This window comes from Dendrobates tinctorius, unplaced genomic scaffold (assembly GCF_039654945.1).
Source record: "Dendrobates tinctorius isolate UK_male_01 unplaced genomic scaffold, ASM3965494v1 ptg000011l, whole genome shotgun sequence".
NCBI lineage: Eukaryota > Metazoa > Chordata > Amphibia > Anura > Dendrobatidae > Dendrobates > Dendrobates tinctorius.
The window spans coordinates 48,468,670-48,491,458 of record NW_027361679.1 but is presented as its reverse complement, the minus strand read 5'-3'; the positions used below and the strand labels follow the sequence as shown (position 1 = coordinate 48,491,458).

Sequence of the window (22,789 nt, the reverse complement as noted above, 5' to 3'; positions counted from 1 at the left end):
TAGTGATCATGAGGCTGGACATACCTGGGACAGTAGTGATCATGAGGCTGGACATACGTGTGACAGTAGTGATCATGAGGCTGGATATACTGGGACAGTAGTGATCATGAGGCTGGACATACTGGGACAGTAGTGATCATGAGGCTGGACATACGTGGGACAGTAGTGATCATGAGGCTGGACATACGTGGGACAGTAGTGATCATGAGGCTGGACATACGTGGGACAGTAGTGATCATGAGGCTGGACATACGTGGGACAGTAGTGATCATGAGGCTGGACATACGTGTGACAGTAGTGATCATGAGGCTGGATATACTGGGACAGTAGTGATCATGAGGCTGGACATACTGGGACAGTAGTGATCATGAGGCTGGACATACGTGGGACAGTAGTGATCATGAGGCTGGACATACGTGGGACAGTAGTGATCATGAGGCTGGACATACGTGGGACAGTAGTGATCATGAGGCTGGACATACGTGGGACAGTAGTGATCAAGAGGCTGGACATACTGGGACAGTAGTGATCATGGAGGCTGGACATACCTGGGACAGTAGTGATCATGAGGCTGGACATACCTGGGACAGTAGTGATCATGAGGCTGGACATACCTGGGACAGTAGTGATCATGAGGCTGGACATACGTGTGACAGTAGTGATCATGAGGCTGGACATACGTGGGACAGTAGTGATCATGAGGCTGGACATACGTGGGACAGTAGTGATCAAGAGGCTGGACATACTGGGACAGTAGTGATCATGGAGGCTGGACATACCTGGGACAGTAGTGATCATGAGGCTGGACATACTGGGACAGTAGTGATCATGAGGCTGGACATACCTGGGACAGTAGTGATCATGAGGCTGGACATACGTGGGACAGTAGTGATCATGAGGCTGGACATACGTGGGACAGTAGTGATCATGAGGCTGGACATACGTGGGACAGTAGTGATCAAGAGGCTGGACATACTGGGACAGTAGTGATCATGGAGGCTGGACATACCTGGGACAGTAGTGATCATGAGGCTGGACATACCTGGGACAGTAGTGATCATGAGGCTGGACATACTGGGACAGTAGTGATCATGAGGCTGGACATAGGTGGGATACATTAGTGAAGGCTGGACATAAGTGGGACACGTAGTGATCGTGGAGGCACCACATATGTGTGACACAATAATGACCGTGGGGCATCACGGGGTTTTCTGCACTTTCTAGGGATAATCGCATTTGAAATGGCTGAAAAGAGTGAACAACACCTCGCGTGCACGCAGCAGCTGGCCACAAGCCAGTGTAGGTGCCATGCTGCCTGTCACCCTGCTGGCAGCACAGGAAGGGCAGGCGCTGGGTGCACCTTGCTGTACCTTGCACTGAGGGTCCCGCCCTCACATTCCTGCCGCCGCTCCTCCCTCACACGCCTCCATGTCAGCATCCTCGGTATAATGGGAGGGCATTGCTGGCGAGGGCTGGAGATGGGCGGCTGGGAGTGCAGTGCCCTTCAGCTGGAGGCGGAGAGGAGTGGACGCGCAGGTGAGGCGAAGGTGTGGAGGAGCAGAGGCTATGAGGCACAGGGCTGACTGAGCAGGATGGCCAAAGAGCTGAGCCAGGAAGAGGTGCTGGATTTCCTGTGCCAGGCTGGAGGGAAGGTGGCCAATGCCTCCCTGCTGGCACACTTCAGGCGCTTCCTGAGGGACCCGCAGGCGCCGGCAGAGCAGCTCCTCAAGCGCCGGGAGAGGTTCAAGCGCTATGTGAACTCGGTGGCAGTGGTGAAGCCAGAGGGAGCTGTCAAATACGTGCTGCTTCGGAGCCGCTATCGCGATCTGCTGGGAGAGGACTTGTCGCGACCGCCGACTCCGCTGAAGCCTGAGGTTCAGGTGCCCGCTGTGCCGCATGGAGCTCAGGTACGTGATGGCAGTGCATGTGGCCGCCAAGGTAGATCTGCACAAGTTCCTTGCCACCAGGGTGCTGTCCTTATCTCAGATGTGGAGGGAAATGCTTGGGAGGCAGAAGTTTCTTCTCATCATGAACCATCTCAGTGGACTTCAACAGCTACTACCCAAGAGTATACATCCTCTTGCCCCACCTCATCACCAGCCAGCAACACTCAATTCCCCTCAAAAAATGGGCATTCACTGCAAGGAAGCCCTTCCATGGAGTATAAAAACAGTCCACCAGTCATCAGAGCTTCAGCCCAACACCCACAACATGCTAATACTTACCTGTCAATCTCCAAGACCTCATCACCAGCCAGCAATACATCCTCACCACAAAATAATAAGACTTTTTTGCACAGAAGCCCATCCATGGAGTATAAGTCCAGTCCAACAGTGATAAAAGCTTCACCTCACCACCCACAATCTGCTAACACCTACCTGTCCACCTCCAAAACTTTTGAAAATATTGGAACTTCCCTGCACAGAAGCCCATCCATGGAATATAAGACCAGAGCTTCATCACACCACCCACCACCTGTTAATACCTACCTGACCTCCTCATCAGCCAGCAAGGAGTCCTCACCTTCCAACAAAAGTAATTCTTCTTCAAACCATCCATACCACAACCAGTCCTCCCATCCTGGAAGCCTTGACATTCCTGAGATTCCCTCCCAGGTTCCTGGTGGACATGTTAAAGCCTCACCTTTTGGACAAAGGAAAACCGAATCTACTAATCCTGCTTTTGTAAATGTAACTAGCAGGGATCAGGAGGGACAAAGACTTGGATGCCATGCCTGTACTGAGCCAAAGTCATCAAATTTCCACTTAAATGGTACTTTTCGGGAGCACGAAGACTATAAGGACCCTGTACAAGATGACCAGCAAATGCTTACTTTGTATAATGAGCTGCCACCTTCTCCTCCTTCATCCAGGTATATAGATTCACTACACCCTTCCCCCTCCCTGCCGTTCCCACATGGATCAAGCATTACTCCTTCAGATGTTCAGTTAGAAGGTTATCAGTCAGCGAGTCACAGTCCCTCTCCTCCGCTACCTCTCTATGATATACATGAAATGTGGATGTCTAAAATGCCAGTCTTTAGAAGCATCAGATGCCAGCTTTCCTTGCAGGATATGGAGGACTTTGTGGATCAGGAGAGCTATGGAAGTGAAGGGAGTGACAGTGGGGAAGGAGCTGACTGTGACACAGAGCACAATATCGATGAAGACCCTTCCAGTGACTCCAATAATGACAGATATGTACATTACATTGAACAGAAATGTGAGACCACTAGGAGATGTCCTCCTGGTAGAAGGTTCCTCAGCATCAATGAGCAATATGATAAATTAAAAAGTGCTGCCCCCATCAATTTGAAGGACACGTTGGCTGAATGTGGAGTAGTATCTGCTGAACCTATGCTAACAAATGCGGAGTACAGTAAATCTCCATACACCACCAAATCTTTTCTCACCGACCAAGCTCCTATCTTGTTTGCACTGGCTGGGAACCCACCAAGGCATAAGATGAGTGCTCGTATGCGAGATGTAATGTCCTCTTCTGATGATGAACTCATTGAAAGGGATTATAAAAAGAGGCGGCGTCCATCCAGAGCTAAAAGACCACCTAATATTGTGTTGGCTACTCCACAGCCAGATGTAGACTTGCTGCTAAGAGTGAAGCCTGTGAGCTCCAACCATTTTATTACATATGATATCCAAGACCAAAAAGCTCTCGTTTCTCAAAATGAACCCAAAGTGAATACGGAATTTGTTTTTAAAAAGACTTCTAGTTATAAATCGTCCACCGTCTTTCCCTTGGATTCAGTGGAACATGACTGGATTATAAAGTCGTCAACGGGATCTTGGCTTCATGTGTATGGTTTGTTCATGCAGGACCCAAGCTTAGCATTGCGGAAAGACTTCATCTCTGGCTTCACCGCTTTTCACTGGTTTGCCAAACACGGTGCTACTGACATGTTCCACAAATTTGTGGCTGGTGCCAAAAAGGCCGGGATTTATCTGGATGCTAACGTCAAGTCCAATGGGGGATATACTCCTTTACACATAGCCGCTATCCATGGGCATCATAAATTAGCAGCCATGTTAGTAGAAAAACTCAATGTAGATGTGAGGATGAGGGACAATAGTGGTAAAAGGGCCTGGCAGTACCTGAGCTGCAACACTTCTGGAGAACTATGGCAGCTCTTAGGAGCACCGAAGGGCAAAACCATTTTTGCATCTCGTGCCTTAAATATCGCTAGCAGTACAAGCACACAAAACAAATCCAGCCAGATAAATAGAAAAACGTCCTTAGCTGCTTTTATGAAGCCTCAGCATCAGAAATGGAAAGCAAGCAATCACCCTGTTGTGAGGGAAAGAGAAATCTACAGTGACTAAGTCAGGAAAACCTCTGAGTTACACTTTTCCTCCTTGTTTGTTTGAGCTGAGGGAGTAAAGCTGTGCTTCTACCGGCGGGCCTGGTGTCTGCCGGCGGGCCTGGTGTCTACCGGTGGGCCTGATGTTTACGTCAAGTGGGAGAATGCTTCTTGCAGGCTGTGCCATCTATGCTGTAGATCATTGATAGAACAAAATGTTGCATGATTAATAGGGTTAAGCTGTCTTTTTTTTTTTTTTTTTTGTGGGAGTCTGATTCTCAGTCCAATGTTAAAGGGATTGTCCAGGAATTTAAATAAAAAATGTATTCAACAGCAGGGGATGCTGTAAAATATAACAAAAGCTCACCTGTCATGCCCTGTTGTTCCAGTGGTCCTCGCTGGTTTCTGTATACTTTGCTGCAGCAGTCACATGCCATATATCCGTGTGGTCACAGCAGACTATTACTGACCCCAGTGGGGATGCTTGTATGTACAGCACAAGACTGCTGTGTCCAGTGATTGGCTGCAGTGGTTATGTTGATGTACAGCTTGTGATCACTGCAGCAAACTAAATAAAGACTGACGCACAGGCAATGGAGATGCCGAGAAACTATCCAGTGAGCATTACTTTTTTTTTTGTTCCATAGTATGCCTGCTGTTAGAAAAATATATCTTGGACAACCCCTTTAAGGTGGCCATAGATGTTACCTCCAACCTGTGGTTCTTCAGTGATTGTAAAACTCCAAATCCCAGAGGGTCAGAGTCCTGACAGCTGGTATCTATAGGGTCTCAATAGACCAAAAGTCACAGATCACTGCCATAGATATTAAAGGGAACCTGTCAGCAGGATTGTGCTGAGTAAACTACACACGCTATCAGGTCAGTGCCGTTATACTGATTAATATGATACCTGGGTTGATGAAATCCATCTTGTGGTTGTTGTTTAATCTTTATTATCAGTTTTCAGTTAATGCTCTGGGGGCGCCCTGTGGGGGGGTCTTCGTGTGGTGTTCTGATTAGGTATTCACCAGTATGGCTTCTGATAGGTTACAGATCCCGGCAGTGGCACCTGCGCTGCAGCATAGTCGCATATTTCGTGTGTCAATAATATATTTTATTCACGTTATTCAGCTTGAAAAAAAAAATTAATTTGAAAATGGTGCCCGCGCAGTAGCTGCTATTGGTGTATATAGCTGTGATCCGATAGCTTCTATTGCGCATGCGCCGGCTGTCTCTGAGCTGCTACTGCGCAGGTGCGAGCTGCGCCATCTTGGAGGAGGTTTTTTTTTTTTTTTTTTTCTTCTCCAGTAAGATGGCGCTGCCATTTTTTGTAGCTGAATAACGTGAAGAAATGTATTAGGGCGTGTGCATATGTTTCTGCTGCGGTGTACACTACCATTATAATCAATGGAAAACAAAAACTGCAGTGCACACGGTGCAGAATTTTCCGCGCGGGTTTGCTGTGGTTACAAAGCCGCAGCATATTACTACTTTGTGCGGAATCCGCAGCGGTTTTACACCTACCCCATTGTCCAGGTGTCAAACCGCAGGGGCAAAATCCGCGTGGAAAATTCCACAGCAGAATCGGCAGCGTGCGCACACATCCTTATTGGCACCTAAACCGTGATTATGCTGCAATGCAGGTGTCACAGCCGGCACCTGTCTGCAGAAGATTTGTTTTTTTTACATATGTACAGATATTCATTATGTAAACTAGCGGGCAGGTCAGTGAGGGATCAGCGACATGTCAGCAGTCTACATTCTGAATACTTAAGCAGAGCACCACATAAAAACACACACGGACACCCCCCCCCAACAACCACAAGACGGATTTCATCTACCAAGGTATCATTTTATTCAGTATAACGGTGCAGACCTGACACTGTCTGTAGGTTACTGTGCACAATCCTGCAGACAGGCTTCCTTTAAGTGGCTGATTTATCAAAGTGTTTATGCTAGACTTCTGGAGTAAAGCACATTGAAAAATTGCAAAATTTTGCAACACTTGTTCTTTTCACGCCCCATTCCAGCTGGCTTCACTAACGTAGATTGAGCATGGGTGGGTTGGGGGTGGCAGAACTTTTCAAATGTATCAGCCATGGCGTAACGTACCTCAGAAATGTACTCCGGTAGCATCTCTGGCAAGGCGTACTCCCCTGTAAAGTATACCACTTAATGAATTAGGAGCATCTTACTCGTGAACGCCCATCATTAAGGCTCTTGTGAACCATGCTGAACTTTATGAATCGGCCCCTTAACCCCTTCACGACATGCACACTGTATTAGTACTGCGCATGTCGTGTCTCCCCCTTTGATGTAGGCTCCGGCGGTGAGCCCACATCTTTCCTGGCAGATGTCAGAGGCATATGTCAGCTGTTCAAAACAGCTAACAGCCACTGTTAACCCGTAAAATGCCGCTGTCAAACTCCTTGACAGTGGCATTTAAAGCGCGCTTCCGGCAAGTGCGCCGGAAATCCTGCACATCGGTGACCCCGTCACGTGATCGCAGGTGACCGATCGGTTGGCATGACAACCAGAGGTCTCCAACAGAACTCTATGGTTGTCACTGCCGGATTGCTATGAGCGTCGCTCGGTGGTCAGCGCGCGTAGCAAGTGAGCAATTCTGATACATACCGGCAATCTGATCTTCACCTGTATGTAGCAGAGATGATCGGATTATTGGAGCTTCTAGTCTCCCATGGAAACTATTGAAGTGTGCCAAAAGTAAAAAAAAAAGTTTTTTAAAATATTAAAAAAATATAAAAGTTTAAATCACCCCCCTTTTGTCCCATACAAAATAAAACGCTAAAAAAAAAAATCAAACATACACATTTTTGGTATCCCCGCGTTCAAAATCACCCGATCTTTCAATATAAAAAATAATTAACCCGATTGGTAAATGGCATAATAAGAAAATTAAAAATGTCAAAATTAGTGTTTTGGTCGCCGCTACATTACAATAAAATGCAATAACGGGCGATCAAAAGATTATATATACACCAAAATAGTATAAATAAAAACGTCAGTTTCACATGCAAAAAGTACATCCTCACCCAACCCGAGATCACGAAAAATGGAGACGCTACAGGTCTCGGACAATGATGCAGGTTTTTTTATTTTTTTTAACAAAATTTTGATTTTATTTCACCACTTAAATAAAAAAGAACTTAGACATGTTTGGTGTCTATGTACTCGTAATGACCTGAAAAATCATAATCGGAGGTCACATTTAGCATTTGATGAACATGGTAAAAAAAAAATCCAAAAAACAATTGTGGAATTGCATTTTTTTTTTTTGCAATTTCACACCACTTGGAATTTTTTTTTTTTCTGTATTTTGAGTACACCAAATGCGGTCGTTCAAAAGTACAACTCGTCACGCAAAAAACAAGCCCTCACATGGCCATATTGCCGGAAAAATAAAAAAGGTATGGCTCTGGGATGAAGGGGAGCGAAAAACAGAAACCCAAAAACGAAAAAGGGCTCCATCGTGAAGGGGTTAATGTTTCGACTCATGTATATATGATGGATATTAAGGATCCGATTCATCAAGACTAAAGTGTTACACCTTCTAATCTGATGAAGGGTGTGCTGGAGTAAGATGTGCCAAATGAATTAAAGGGAATCTGTCAGCACGATTTTGCTAAGAAATCTGAGTGGCATGATGTAGAAGCTGATACCTTGATTCCAGGGATGTGTCACTTACTAGTCTGTGTGCTCCAATAAATCAGTGTTTTATCTGCAGGAGATTATTGCTACAGGACTAGGTGTCTCGCGCCTCCTAGGCAACTGCTCTGTGTAACCCCACACCCACCACTGGTTAGCAGCTTTCTGGCAATGTAGGCTCAGAGTGTACACAGAAATCTGCCAGTCAGTGGTGTGGGCGGCGTTATATAGGGCCCAGCATTCTGATGAGCCCTGCTAGATCTGCAGCAGAGAAATCAGAGATTGTATCAAAATAACAGCAAGTAGACCAGCAAGTGACACATCGCTGGAATCAGGGTCTCATGCCCAACACCCAGTGCTGTGGAGTTGGAGTATAAAATGGACCGACTCCTAAAATATGTATAAATATATAATAAATTGGGTATAGTAGTATGATGAAGGACGTGCTGTAAGTGTTTCTATAAGAATTTAGGAAATTAATGTCCTAATATATGTCTGTTCTGTTCCTGATCTGAGCTTTTACTGGAGATGAATCTGTGCTGCACTTTATGCACATGCTCAGTAGTGACCAGTGCTGTGGGGTCAGTCAGGGAAATTGAGGAGTCGGGAGGGTTGGCTTACCAACTCCACAACCCTGCCTACAACGGGCTGCTCTCGGATTACGTAACACATACCTGCTGACATATTCCCTTAAGAGGTGTGTGCTTAATGATATTGGTACATATTTCAGCTGCCGGTGTATGAAGTGACCAGACCACATTTCTGCATTCAGTTACCACATCTTTGTGATGTAAATTACAATGAATTTATCAGCTGTGTTTGGCCCCTTCCAAGTAAGCGTCACACAAAAAGCACAAATATCCTGAAATAAAAAGTAGCAGAGCTGGCCGGGAGTTTGTAGAAGGGTAGAACTCCAGAATTATGGTGAAAACTCTGAGGAATTGGCTCTCAAACGTCCAGCAGATCCTTACAAATGTACTGGATCTCCAGACACTTACGGGATGTTGGTGGCCACTCCAAGGATATTGTTAAGAAACATCTCATGTATCTGTGTGTGGATAACAGGTCCGTGTGTAATAGAACTTGAAGGGGTTATATCATATGACATTTTTTTATTGCCCCGAACAATGCCCACAAGTTGTTTGTGTTATGGCTAAGTATCCCCATTCACTTCACTGTAATCATGCCGTGATACTAAACACAACCCATTGCCAGGTGTGGTGCTGTTTCTGGAAGAAGGCAGCCATGGTTTTTTTTTTTTTTTTTTTTATCACGTTCATCCCCTTTTAGGCTATGTGCACACGCTGCGGATTCACCAGCGTATTTTTCTGTGCGGATCCGCAGGTAAAACCACAGGTAAAATGACCTTCGGTTTGACACCTGGACAATGGAATAGGTGGCAAACTGCAGCTGAGTCCGCAGAAAGAATTGACATGTCATTTCTTTCTGCGGATTCAAAACCGCAGCTTTTCCTGCAGTGAAAAAACTGCAGCATGTGCACAGCAGAATGTAAATCCCATAGACTGTAATGGAACTGTACACTGTCTGCAGATCTGCAGAGGCAAAATCCGCAGCATGTGCGCACACCCTTGTGACCTGTCGCGTAACAGCAATTTGCAAACAACTTGTGCCATAGGAAATCGTTAGCGACGAGACGACGCAGTGTGTCACTGTGCTTTCAGTGTTGTGCCATACATGTCGCCCCAGCCGCCTTCTTACAATAGATGTGTGATCATTGTGTATCTTTCTTCTGAGCTCTCCCCCTCTATACGAGGAGGGCTTCCATTGGCCCTTTACAAGAAATCCAAATTAGCCTGCAAGAACAGATCAGTGGAAGACGAGAGAAGATCAGGCTCCATTAGTCTAGGAATTACCGAAACAGCACAGCCGGCGCATACTTTTTCCATAACTCCAATAGACTCCAATGTAGAGTGCTTCACATGCTTTACCTACTGTCTGCCAGCATATACATGACACCAAAAATGGACTAACCCTTTAAGCATAATCTCCTCTTAGACAGTGGAGGTAGATAGACTAAGCGCCTCTAGTGCTCTGATATAAATTCACACCTCGGGATTGGAGCTGGCGGAGCACGTTGTGGCATCAGGGTACGCGGCTAGTGCTGCGAGATCAGTGTCCAGTGCTTGTCTGCACATTCGGATCTAGGAGTGTGAATTTTGATTTTTGATGAAATTTTACTCTAAAGTTTTTGCTAGGATACTACATCTGTTAACCCCTTATTGTGCTAACAGTTCAAATTCTGGTTTAAGTAGGTATTAATTTGAAACGCGCTGGACTTTGTCAGTGATGGTCTCTGTCGCTTTACCGAATATTCCGTAATGAATACTGCACAACATGCATCCCGTGCCCCCGTTTGGTGGCTAGGTACTACCATGCACCGAGTCTTCCCCTTTTGGACATCTCCAGTAAGCATGAGCCATGCATGTAATCTCTATATCATGCTGTAATTCACAGACCAAAGTCAACTTTTTTTTTTTTTTGCTTAATAAATTGCAGAGTTTGGAATATTTTTGATGGTAATAATATTTTCAAGGTTATTTTGGTACGTGTTCCTGACATTGATCTATAACGAGCTGGATCAGAGGACATTACTCTTAGCAATATACTGTGGTTCACCTGCTATTGCTTCTTCTTACTGTGCTTGTCTGCCATCTGCGGAAATATACAATTTACAAAAAAAAACTTTTATTTCATCTGGAAAACCTTGTCCATAGGCAGTTTGTATTGATTTTTTTCATAGTCAAGATGTGGATACAAACAAATGAGAATTCTAAGAATTTTCCTTTATTTCTTTCTTTTAGGATAAAAAAAAAAAGCATTAAAATCTGCACCTTGCAAACATGACAAAAATCCCTGTGTATCATGATAGTATGTCCAGCATAGCAATAAGTGTCCATGCATGGACAGGTGACTGTCTCACCTATACTCAGTATGGATGTCTTTACTACTGTATTCTTATTTGTGTGTAGAAATGTTTGTAATTTTTTAAGTGTTTATTGTACATTAAATAAGGTTTTTTTTAAAAAAAACAAAACAAAAAAACAGATCTATTTGCCCTTTTTCTTTACGACTACTTTATTTTACTCAGTTCACAACTACTCACTGTATGGAGTTCATATCCAGTTAAAGCGTTTTTTGATTCCAGGAAACTTGTTTCCCTAGGTACACTTTGTGGTAAAGAAACAAATGTTCTACTCACCCTCTCAGGTCCAGCACTAAGTCTCTGACCCTGCCACAGTGTCTGTCATTGTCTGCAGTGCTAACGTCACGTCAACATCGCTACAGTCATTCATTGAGTAAGCTCATGTAGATAACGTAGCTCATAGCCTTGCTGCAGTGCTGTCGTCATGATATCAATGCGGCAATGTCATGCTGTGATGGTCTTTGATAGGGGAGAGAGGCCTGAAACTGTCCCTGGAACAGGAACCCTAAAGGTACTGTCACACTTAGCGATGTACCAGCGATCCCGACCAGCGATATGACGAGGTCAGGATCGCTGGTACATCGCTAAGTGGTCGCTAGTGAGCTGCCACACAGGCAGATCTCACCAGTGACATCGCAGAGGATGGGGGTCGCTACTTACCTGTCACACCAGGCGATCCTGCGTCCTCCCGCCCGGCTCCACGCATCGCTCGTCTTCACAGCAGGAAGCTGACGACGAGAAACAGTCCAGCCTGTTCTCGCGCGATCAGCGATAACCAGCGGGGGAGCCGGTCGTAGGTAAGTATCACACACAGAGATATCGCTAGCAATATCGCTATAACGTCACAAGTTATAGCGATATTGCTAGCGATATCTCTTAGTGTGACATGCCCTTAACTAGCCCTATCCTGGGGGTACTGTTGATGGTAGAGAAGCCCGGGTCTCCAACCTTGCTATGCTCCTGTTCAACTCTATTCTGTCCTGTCCCCCACCCCATGAGGCATGGGACAGAAATGTAATGTAAACAAGACACAAAGGCAAAACAGGGATAACATAAAGCCTATATCATACAAAAGCACAAACCAACAATAGGGAGGAGGATAGGGACAGGGAGGATTAAAGTAAATGGGAGCAGCGACCAGGAAATAAACAAATGTATTACAGCAAACCACAGAACACTACTACAACAACTCTACTAAAACCACTTAGCTTTGGAACCCAGCACAGGAAGACAAATCTTTCAGTGGCAGAGCTAGTAAATGATAAGCAGTTACAGCTGAGAACAACCAGACTGTATGGTCTCAGCCAGCATAGAAAGTGTCTTTAACCCCTTAACGACCGCCGATACGCCTTTTAACGGTGGTAATTAAGGGTACTAAAACCACAGCGCCGTTAATTCACGGCGCTGTGATTTAAGTGAACAGCGCCCCCCAGTGTTGGATTTTCTCCGGGGTCTCGGCTGCCAGGGGTAGCCGAGACCCCAGAGAACATGAATCGGTCAGTTTTTACTGACCCCCGCTTTTGCGATCACCGTTATTAACCCTATAACAGCGACCGCAAAAAAAAAAATCGCGATTTTACATTTAATTTCTCTCTCCTCTGATGTGATCGCACATCAGAGGAGAGAAATAGGGTCCCCGATCCCCCCCCGGTACCTCTCCGTGGCCCTCCGTCCCCTCCCGGTGGTCCCACGTCCCGCCGGCATCCTCCGATGGGCGCCGCCATCTTGAAAATGGTGGGCGCATGCGCAGTGCGCCCGCCGGGAATCTGCCGGCTCGGCTGGCAGATTCCATTCATTATTTTGATCACTATGATAAATGATCATAGTGATCAAAATAAAAAAAAAAGTACATAACCCCCCTGTTTATCACTCCCTTATATAGGCCAATATAATGAAATAAAGAAAATATTTTTTTTTTCAGTTTTCCATTAGGGCTAGGGTTAGGGTTGGGCTAGGGTTAGGGCTAGGGTTAGGGCTCGGGTCACGACTAGGGTTAGAATTAGGGTTAGGGCAAACTAGAATTAGGATTAGGGATTAGGGTTAGGGGTGTGTTGGGGTTATGGTTGGAGCAAGAATTGAGGGGTTTCCACTATTTGCCAACTTTGGGGGTCTAAAAATTGGGGGTCTAAAAAAATCACTTTTGTGGAAATAAAAAAAGACTTTTTATTTTCACGGCTCTGCGTTTATAAACTTTTGTGAAGCGCTTGGGGGTTCAAAGTGCTCACCACACATCTAGATAAGTTCCTTAGGGGGTCTAATTTCCAAAATGGGGTCACTTGTGGTGGGTTTCCACTGTTTAGGCCCATCAGGGGCTCTGCAAGCGCAACATGATGCCCGCAGACCATTCCATCGAAGTCTGCATTCCAAAATGGCACTCCTTCCCTTCTGAGCTCTCCCATGCGCCCAAACAGTGGTTCCCTCCCACATATGGGGTATCGGCGTACTCAGGACAAATCGCATAACAACTGTGCGGGTATGATTTCTCCTGTTACCCTTGTAAAAATAAAAATTTGGGGGCGAAAAGATCATTTTTGTGGAAAAAAAAATGGATTTTTTATTTTCACGGCTCTACGTTATAAACTTCTGTGAAGCACTTGAAGGTTCAAAGTGCTCACCACACATCTAGATAAGTTCCTTAATGGGTCTAGTTTCCAAAATGGGGTCACTTGTGGGGGGTTTCCACTGTTTAGGTCCATCAGGGGCTCTGCAAGCGCAACATGATGCCCGCAGACCATTCCATCGAAGTCTGCATTCCAAAATGGCACTCCTTCCCTTCCGAGCTCTCCCATGCGCCCAAACAGTGGTTCCCCCCCACATATGGGGTATCGGCGTACTCAGGACAAATCGCATAACAACTGTGCGGGTATGATTTCTCCTGTTACCCTTGTAAAAAATAAAAATTTGGGGGCGAAAAGATCATTTTTGTGGAAAAAAATAGATTTCTTATTTTCACGGCTCTACGTTATAAACTTCTGTGAAGCCCTTGGGGGTTCAAAGTGCTCACCACACATCTAGATAAGTTCCTTAATGGGTCTAGTTTCCAAAATGGGGTCACTTGTTGGAGGTTTCAACTGTTTAGGCACATTAAGGGCTCTCCGAACGCAATATTGCATCCGATCTCAATTCCAGCCAATTCTGCGTTGAAAAAGTCAAACGGCGCTCCATCCCTTGCGAGCTCTGCCGTGTGCTGAAAAAGTGGTTTACCCCCACATATAGGGTATCAGCGTATTCAGGAGAAATTGTACAACAAATTTTGTGGTTGATTTTCTCTTTTAACACTTGTGAAAATAAAAAAAAATTGGTTCTGAAGTAAATTTTTTGCAAAAAAAAAGTTAAATGTTAATTTTTTCCTTCCACATTGCTTTAGTTCCTGTGAAGCACTTAAAGGGTTAATAAACTTCTTGAATGTGGTTTTGAGCACCTTGAGGGGTCTAGTGTTTAGAATGGTGCCACTTTTGGGTATTTTCTGTCATGTACACCCCTCAAAATGACTTTAAATATGATGTGGTCCCTAAAAAAATGGTTCTGTAAATTTTGTTGTAAAAATGAGAAATCGCTGGTCAACTTTTAACCCTTATAACTTCCTAACAAAAAAAAATTTTGCTTCCAAAATTGTGCTGATGTAAAGTAGACATGTGGGAAATGTTATTTATTAAGAAATTTGTGTGACACATCTCTCTGATTTGAGGGCATAAAAATTTAAAGTTTTAAAATTGCAAAATTTTCAAAATTTTCGCCATATTTCCGTTTTTCATAAATAAACACAACACTTATCGAAGAAATTTTACCACTAACATGAAGTACAATATGTCACGAAAAAACAATCTTAGAATCAGCGGGATCCATTAAAGCGTTCCAGAGTTATAACCTCATAAAGGGACAGTGGTCAGAATTGTAAAAATTGGCCAGGTCATTAAGCTGCAAACTGGTTCTGTCGCTAAGGGGTTAAACCTCTCGGCACCGAGTTATTTTAAAGTAAATTTAAAATAGGCATTAATCACACCATCTGTAAAGAAGGCCTGTGATTCATTAACTGACGTGACCATCTAACTCCAGGTCTTCCAGTGTAACGTGACACCCTCCTGACAGACACCCAGACAGAGACTGTGACAGTGTAAGGGTGTGTGCATACGTTGCGGTTTTTGCTGCGGTTCCGCAGCGGATTTGGTCCTGCGGATCCGCAGCAGTTTCTATGTGGTTTACAGTTCCATGTAAACCTATGGAAAACCATAAACCTATGGAAAATTCCCCGCAGATTTGCTGCGGTTTATTTTCCGTAGCATGTCACTTCTTTTTTGCGGAACTGCTGTTGCAGTTTTCGTTCCGGGACAAATTCTCTCTCCTTCCACAATCCGCACAGCCCAAGCCGCACAATAATCTGCATCAATTCCACTGGACAAAGGATAGGAAACCACAGGAAAACTGCAGGCGTTTTACCCTGCGGTTTTGGCCAAGCGATGCGGATTCTTGTGCAGATAAATTCTGCAACGTGTGCACACACTCTTAGATATTCAGTGCTGGATGAAGGGAGGGTATGTAAAGGCAGTTTGTTTTTTTTAAATTTGGAACACAGGTTTTCTGAAAACAGAAAAACCTCTTTAAATTTCTGTGATATATTTTTGTAGAAATTTTGCAATGACCTAAAGTGAAATACGCAGCTCCAGCACCAGGAGAGATAAGCATTATTTTTCAGAACTTGATTGTAGTCCATAGCGAAATCAGCAATTATATCCAGCACCAAAATCTCCACAATTTAGTGCAGAATTCTACTGATTTCCCTGCAGGGAAAAATGGGAAAATACTTGACAACCACCTTCCCACAACCTCAGAAAATGCTTATATTCCCTGGCTTTTTGGTGGATCCCTTTTCAGTTCATATCCACTGATCCTATACATTTTCAAGGGGCTTAAATCATCGATTCTATTATAATCCATCTCTAAATAATGCCAGATTTGTATATTCATAGCATTTAGCTGAACAACTCCATCACATAATTCCAAAAACAAGAATTACAAACTTTTATTTCATGGTGAAAAAGTAGTGACAGGAGCTGGACAATAATATCTCTCAGTAGAGTCCTATATTTGATCATAATTCCATAACATATATATACAGACGGAGTGTTTGAAGATAATCTGCTACATATCGATCAAATTGTCTCAATATATTAGCTTCACACTCCATATAATATCCGCAGATTTTTTATACATGTAACATTTTCTATATCATAGAAAACATTAATCATATTAATCGAAGAGCATTTGTAAACCACATCAGTTGTACAATTGCATCCATACAAAAGATATCCCAATGAGCTATATCGCTTTACAATAGGTATATCAATTATACCAAAAATAAAATAAGTCGTTGCTATAGCAATATCCACTGCATATCCAGTGCAAGCCTGCGTATATACATAAGAAATTACGGTATATTATTTGCAATACTAATGTCCACAAACGCACATCAAATGCAAAATTGCACCTATGCATATAAGTTATAGTAGGCATATCAGAGCAGGTAATTACCCATAGCAATGTCCATCACCGCAGTGTCCCACTACCCCAATGCGCGTTTCGCATCACTTGCGTCTTCAGGGGGTCCCGCTATATATTTGTTATATATCATGTTATGGAATTATGATCAAATAAAGGCGTTCACAGACAATATAATGAGAGATAGCATTGTCCAGCTCCTGTCACCACATTTTCACCATTTATTAAGTTTTGGAATCTCAATATTTGTTTTAATCAAATGAAATAAAAGTTTGTAAGTTATATTGAGCTTTGACTCCTCTTTTTCTCTTGTCTTTGCTATTATAATCCATGGTTACAGGTTAAAATAAATCACGATATATGTCGATGGCAGATAAAATTAAAAACTGAAGCATAATATAAAGTGTGAACCCAGACTAATCCCTAAGTAACTGACTGCCATATCTGTATTTGTGTGCTGCAACTTTCTTCCGACCTTTTGTGATCTGATTTAATGTATGTTTGGTTAAGACTCCCAACCCAGTAAGTTTATTCTAAGCCAGTGTGTGATCCCTTAACATGTCCAGACTCCAGCCACATTATTTTCACTAATCTTTCTGCCAGTTAAGGCTATACTAAAGGAATTCCGTTTTGCCCAGTATGAAAAAAAAAAATCACCACTGAGCAGACCTGCTTCCTTTTTAGGATGTTAAAATTGTGACAAACAGGTATTTCTCTTCCAAGATGTGTTCCAGAAACTCTGGGCTCATGACAGCGGCTTCCCATAGAGAACACGTTTCCAACTGATGCTGAGCGGAGCGGGAAAAGCTGGAGGCTAATAAACGGGAATCAAGACTTGATGTTTCTCCGGTTGATCCAGTCGCAGTGTTTGCATTGTTTGGTATTCCGGTGCATGATCACAAGTAGGAAGCGCAGACAGCTCAATAACAGGTTTGGCAGCTGCTGACTCATCCAACTTGTCAACCTCAGATTGAGCATGCCGAGAGTTTTGACTTCTAAACACCTTTTTAACCCCTGAAGAATCATCTGATGTTTAAAAATCATTTTTTTTTCCCAGTATAGTATTATATTGCAATCATTTTATGGTAATTATTCAAACTGGTTTTTACTCAGATTATTTTAAAACTAAAATTGAGGAAAATTATCGTTTTCTTGCCTATCAAACATGGCTCGAATTGTGATCGCTGCAATAAGGCCTTGCTTAGCCTTCGATAATTGCTTAGGCTGGGGTCACACAAGCGTATAATAAGTCAGTCTCATTCTCATCTGGAAAAGTGGGGCGATTTTTTTTCACTTATCATCCGTGTGCAATCTTTTTTTTTTTTACTCAGCAGCTTTTAATTTTTGCAGGACCATTTACAGTTTCGTATCTTACAGAATTGCATTGTATCTGTAAAAATAGGATGCCATACTGATGCCAAATACAGCTGAGAAAAAATACGCAGATCTGCACTTCCCCACTGAATTACATGGATCCGAGTGCAATCTCGTTTTTTATCAGATTGCACTCGCCGGATTTATACACTTGTGTGAGCAAACCCTTCTAGTAACCAAACGTGGCTCAGATCACACATGCGTGGAATACAAACGAGTCTCGCATGTTAATACCTGGCACTTAGTAGCGGAGCGTGCGGCCGCATAGCAATACATGGAGCCTCAGGCCTTACTTAGATGAGGGGATTTTTGGTCTGTGTGCGCAATAGCTTGCAGGCTAACAGCCAGGGTCTGTTTTCATAGACCCTGTGTGAAAGTGTCTCAGTGGGCCCCATTAACACATACCGCAATTCATGGTGCACAAATACAGCAGAGAAATATGGGAAATACAGTGTCATAGATTTCACTTACATTACATGGGTGATATCTATTGTAAATTATACAATAGCTCTGAAACCGGACAGTATAGTCCTCCATACAGTACTATGGGATCCACATAGTGCTCTATACAGAATAATGTACCCCATATATGGCTCCTTACAGCATTATGGGTATTATTGGAATGTGGGAGGAAACCAGAGGAAACCCACACAAACACGGGGAGAACATACAACCTCCTTGCAAATGTTGTCCTTGGTGGGATTTGAACCCAGGACCCCAAGGCTGCAGTGCTAACCGCTGAGCCACAGTGCCACCCTATATATTGCTTCATACAGAATAATGGACCCCATATAATGCGCCATACAGTACATTGAGCCCCATATATTTCTCCATTCTGTATAATGAGCCCCATATAATAGTCCAAACAGTATACTGAGCACCATATATTGCACAGTATTATGGATCCCATATAATGCTCCATACAGAATAATGGGCCCCATATAATGCTCCATACAGAATAGTGGACCCCATATACTGCTGCATACATACAGCATACATACAGTTGTGCTCAAAAGTTTACATACCCCGGCAGAATTTTTGCTTGCTTGGCCTTTTTTCAGAGAATATGAATGATAACACCAAAACTTTTTTGCCACTCATGGTTAGTGGTTGGGTGAAGCCATTTATTGTCAAACTACTGTTTTCTCTTTTTAAATCATAATGACAACCCAAAACATCCAAATGACCATGATCAAAAATCCACATACCCTGGTGATTTTGGCCTGATAACATACACAGAAGTTGACACAAATGGGTTTGAATGGCTACTAAAGGTAACATCCTCACCTGTGACCTGTTTGCTTGTAATCAGTGTGTGTGCATAAAAACTGAGTGAGTTTCTGGGATCCAGATAGACTCTTGATCTTTCATCCAGCAACTAATGTTTCTGGATTGTGAGTCATGGTGAAAACAAAAGTTTTGGTGTTATCATTCATAATCTCTGAAAAAAGCCAAGAAAGCAACAATTCTGCCGGGGTATGTAAACTTTTGAGCATAACTGTAATGAGCCCCATATAGTGCTCCATACATAATGGGCCTCATGTAATGCTCCATACAAAATGAGCCCCATACATTGCTCCATACAGTATATGATGGGCCCCATATATTGCTCCTTATATAATGTGCCCCATTAATGATCCAAATGCAATGGACCTCATGTAATGCTCCACATATAGTGTGCTCGATATAATGCTCCATATATAATAAGCCTCACATAATGCTGCATACATAATGCGTCCATACAATGGCCCTATACTATAATGTTCCATACAGTATATGATGGACCCCATATTATGCTCCATACAGTATATGATGGCCCCATATAATGTTCCATACATAATGGGCTCCATACATAATGGGCACCATACAATGCTCCATACAGATTGGGCCCATATAATGCTCCATACAGTATATGATGGACTCCATATAATGCTCCATACATAAAGGGCCACATATAATGCTCCATACAGAATGGGTCCATATAATGCTCCATACAGAATGGGTCCATATAATGCTCCATATAGAATGGGTTGATATAATGCTCCATACAGTATAGAATGACCCCCATATAATGCTCCATACATAATGGGCTCCATATAATGCTTTAGTATATGATGGGTTCCATATGTAATGGGCTTCATATATAATAGGGCCCATATAATACTCCTTACAGAATGGGCCCCATATATAGCTCCAAATATAACAAAAATAATGAAATACCTCTCCTTTCTGGCTGCTGCTCTGCTCCGGACTCCTCAGCGTCGGTGTCTTCTGGCTCTCTGCACTGTGACTGTTCAGAGCAGAGAGTGCTCTGTAGAGACGTCATCGCACCCTCTGACCTGAAGCGTCACATAGAAGACGCCGCAGCTGCAGAGGAACAGGGTGAGATAATTATTGTAAGTACCGGGCATTGAGCAAGCAGGGGAAAAGCACAGAGAGCTCTGGCACCGGGCCCCTATAGTGAGCCGGTGTCCCCAACAGCGAGTGGGCCCCTCCGCCTGCTCAGGGCCCTGGCTCTTGCTCAGGTGCTGACGTTGGCCCTGCTGACAACACACTGGCCAATATTAAGAAAGCTCTTATGTGCACTTTAGCAATCTTTCAGTCGTTGTGGAACATGCAGTACACACTATTTTGGTCCATCTTATAATCCAGAATTGTAAGAGACATCTACGAGGTCTGCACATGGAGCCACTCATGTCTACAATTTGAGGACGTGTCTGAACTAATTTTCTTTCTACTCTACGACCTAAGGGCTTTGTCATATGAAAGTGTTTTCGGTTTGTGTGCACAACAGACTGCACCTGGACCAATTGTAGCAAATATGGTAGTGCACACGGCGGCCAATTTATTTATTTTTCCGACCAGAAAGTGCGTGGGATAAAAAAAAAGTCATACAAATGCTACATGTATACATTCTGCACATCAAGTCATATGTTGTTCTTTTTAAAGCATGTTTATACTTTTTAACTTTTTTAATGCCCCCTTTTCAGGTTAGTTTCAGAGTGGACTCGCCACGAAAAGACGTTGTGTGCACATAACCTAAAGCTTACCTGTTTACATTATGAGGAGCTGCAAACTGTCCTCGTTTCGCAGATGTTTTGGGAGACAGGAATATATCCTTTCTTGCCACAAAAGACAGAGAGCAGTTTATTCTTTGGCTATGTGCACACGTTGCAGATTCAGCTGTGGGTTTTTCCGCGCGGATCCGCAGGTAAAACCGCAGGTCAAGTGACCTGCGGTTTATCTGCGGATTATCCTGTGGTTTTGCCCTGCGGTTTCACACCTCTACTATGGTAAAGGTGTGAAACCGCTGTGGAAACCGCCCAAACAACTGACATGCTGCGATTTGTAAACCGCAGCAAAACCGCGCGGAAAAAACTGCAGCGTGAGCACAGCGTTTTTGAAAACCCATAGGCTTCCATTGTACTCTACCTTGTCAGCGGAACTGCTACGTTTCCGCATGGCCAAAACTGCTGCGGAAACGCAGCAGAATTCACAACGTGTGCACACAGCCTTTCTTTCCCCACTGAGATAACCAGGCACACTCGGATGAAACAGACCTCAGGCCAAATAATAAAATGGGCAGCTTATGGTAAGGAGCAGATCTAGGTTTTGTGTTAGTTGTGATCATACTCACTGTTCTATATAATTATTGTTTATTCAATCTGTTTTATAAAAGGTTTATTGAGCTTTAAACACTAGAATCCCTAAGCAACTATCCCAGATTACCATTTTTCTGGTTTCCTATATGCACCAATGTAAATGAGCAGTGCCCATAATGCGGCAGTAGTTACTGTGACTAAAGCCATTTGTGAGTGTAATTATAACCCTAATATATCCAATAACCCTGATGAGTCCAGCTTGATGCATGTAAGGCCGCTCCATAGTCAATACATTGTCTGGCGCAGGCTCTTTGTTGCTGGAAATCCAGCTCTGACGTATATCAATTTCCCATGACAGCTAGTAATCAGAGCTACTGCCCAGCTTCTTCTCTCCCTGCTGCAGCAGTTTCTGATAGCTCTTCTGACCTGCTTGTACTTTTTTTAAATTGATAAAATGGTGTTAACCCTTAGGCTACGATGAGCTTTTGGTGATTTTTTTTTTTAAATGTTATGGTACATACTGTATATCTGAACGATTTCTGCACCCATTAAGTAAAATAGGTTACTACTCACCAAAAACTCTTCGTGGCAGCGTAGCCTTTGGGTAATTTCCCTCATGCATTTTTCCTGCAGACCACACGCAGCAGAAATCCACAGCACTATTTACATCTGCCAATATCATTGTGAAAAAGGTAAGCAAGGGTATGCATTTGCCGAAGAAATTTCTGTACCAAAACAGGTGTAGCAAAACACTGCAGTTTACCGTACCAGTAATGGGAATAAGGTTCCTGGAGTCTCATTCACACGTTGCTTATTTTTTGTTTGCAGATTTGAAGCTTTCTCAAATCTTCATGTCAATTCTTTCACCATTTTTCATATGAACGTGAAAAAAGATGTGTGAAAAACACAGTGATTTTCTTACCGAAAATACTTTAAATTTGTGATGCAAATATGTAACATGTGCATATACCCTTGCACATTTCATTTGTTGCTTTGCAAAGGGTAAAAAGTACACCGCAATCCATAGGATAAATTGAAGTGCTACATATTTCAAAAAAGGTAATTCACACTATTAGTTGCTGTAACCAGGCAACACTGAGAGATGCTGATAAAAAGGCTTTTTATTCAGATATTTAAAAAAATAATAAAAAGAAAAAATACTGATTTTACAAAAATCAGGGACATCATGCCATAGAGTACCAACAGTGCAAAAAGGAGCTGTAAAAAACAGCAATATCACAAGATAATGAAATGGTTGAACCCGCTGTGAAAAAAAGCACAATTCATATATAATATACAAACATTACATATATGGGGTTGTGTAAACATGTACCCCCATCCTGACTAAAGTGCTAAGGTGCTCACCTAACAAGTGCATATAGCTATAGCACT

General features: G+C 43.3%; 1 protein-coding gene and 1 long non-coding RNA gene across 2 annotated transcripts in view; both read left to right on the top strand.

Moving 5' to 3' along the window:
- Nucleotides 1–1,466: 1,466 nt before the first annotated feature.
- SOWAHB (sosondowah ankyrin repeat domain family member B) lies at nucleotides 1,467–11,414 on the top strand. Its single transcript, XM_073541965.1, has one exon. It carries the CDS (start codon nucleotides 1,593–1,595, stop codon nucleotides 4,335–4,337), a length of 2,745 nt encoding a protein of 914 aa, XP_073398066.1. The 5' UTR covers nucleotides 1,467–1,592; the 3' UTR covers nucleotides 4,338–11,414.
- Nucleotides 11,415–19,154: 7,740 nt separating this feature from the next.
- The window catches only part of LOC141100013 (uncharacterized), a 75,785-nt gene continuing 72,150 nt past the window's right edge, over nucleotides 19,155–22,789 (top strand). The window contains exons 1-2 of the long non-coding RNA XR_012234572.1: nucleotides 19,155–19,271; nucleotides 22,031–22,089. This is a non-coding gene — a long non-coding RNA (uncharacterized lncRNA). The remainder of the gene's footprint in view (nucleotides 19,272–22,030; nucleotides 22,090–22,789) is intronic.

Coding starts and splice junctions, on each gene's coding strand:
- SOWAHB (XM_073541965.1), top strand. CDS start 1,593: ATGGCCAAAGAGCTGAGCCAGGAAGAGGTGCTGGATTTCCTGTGCCAG.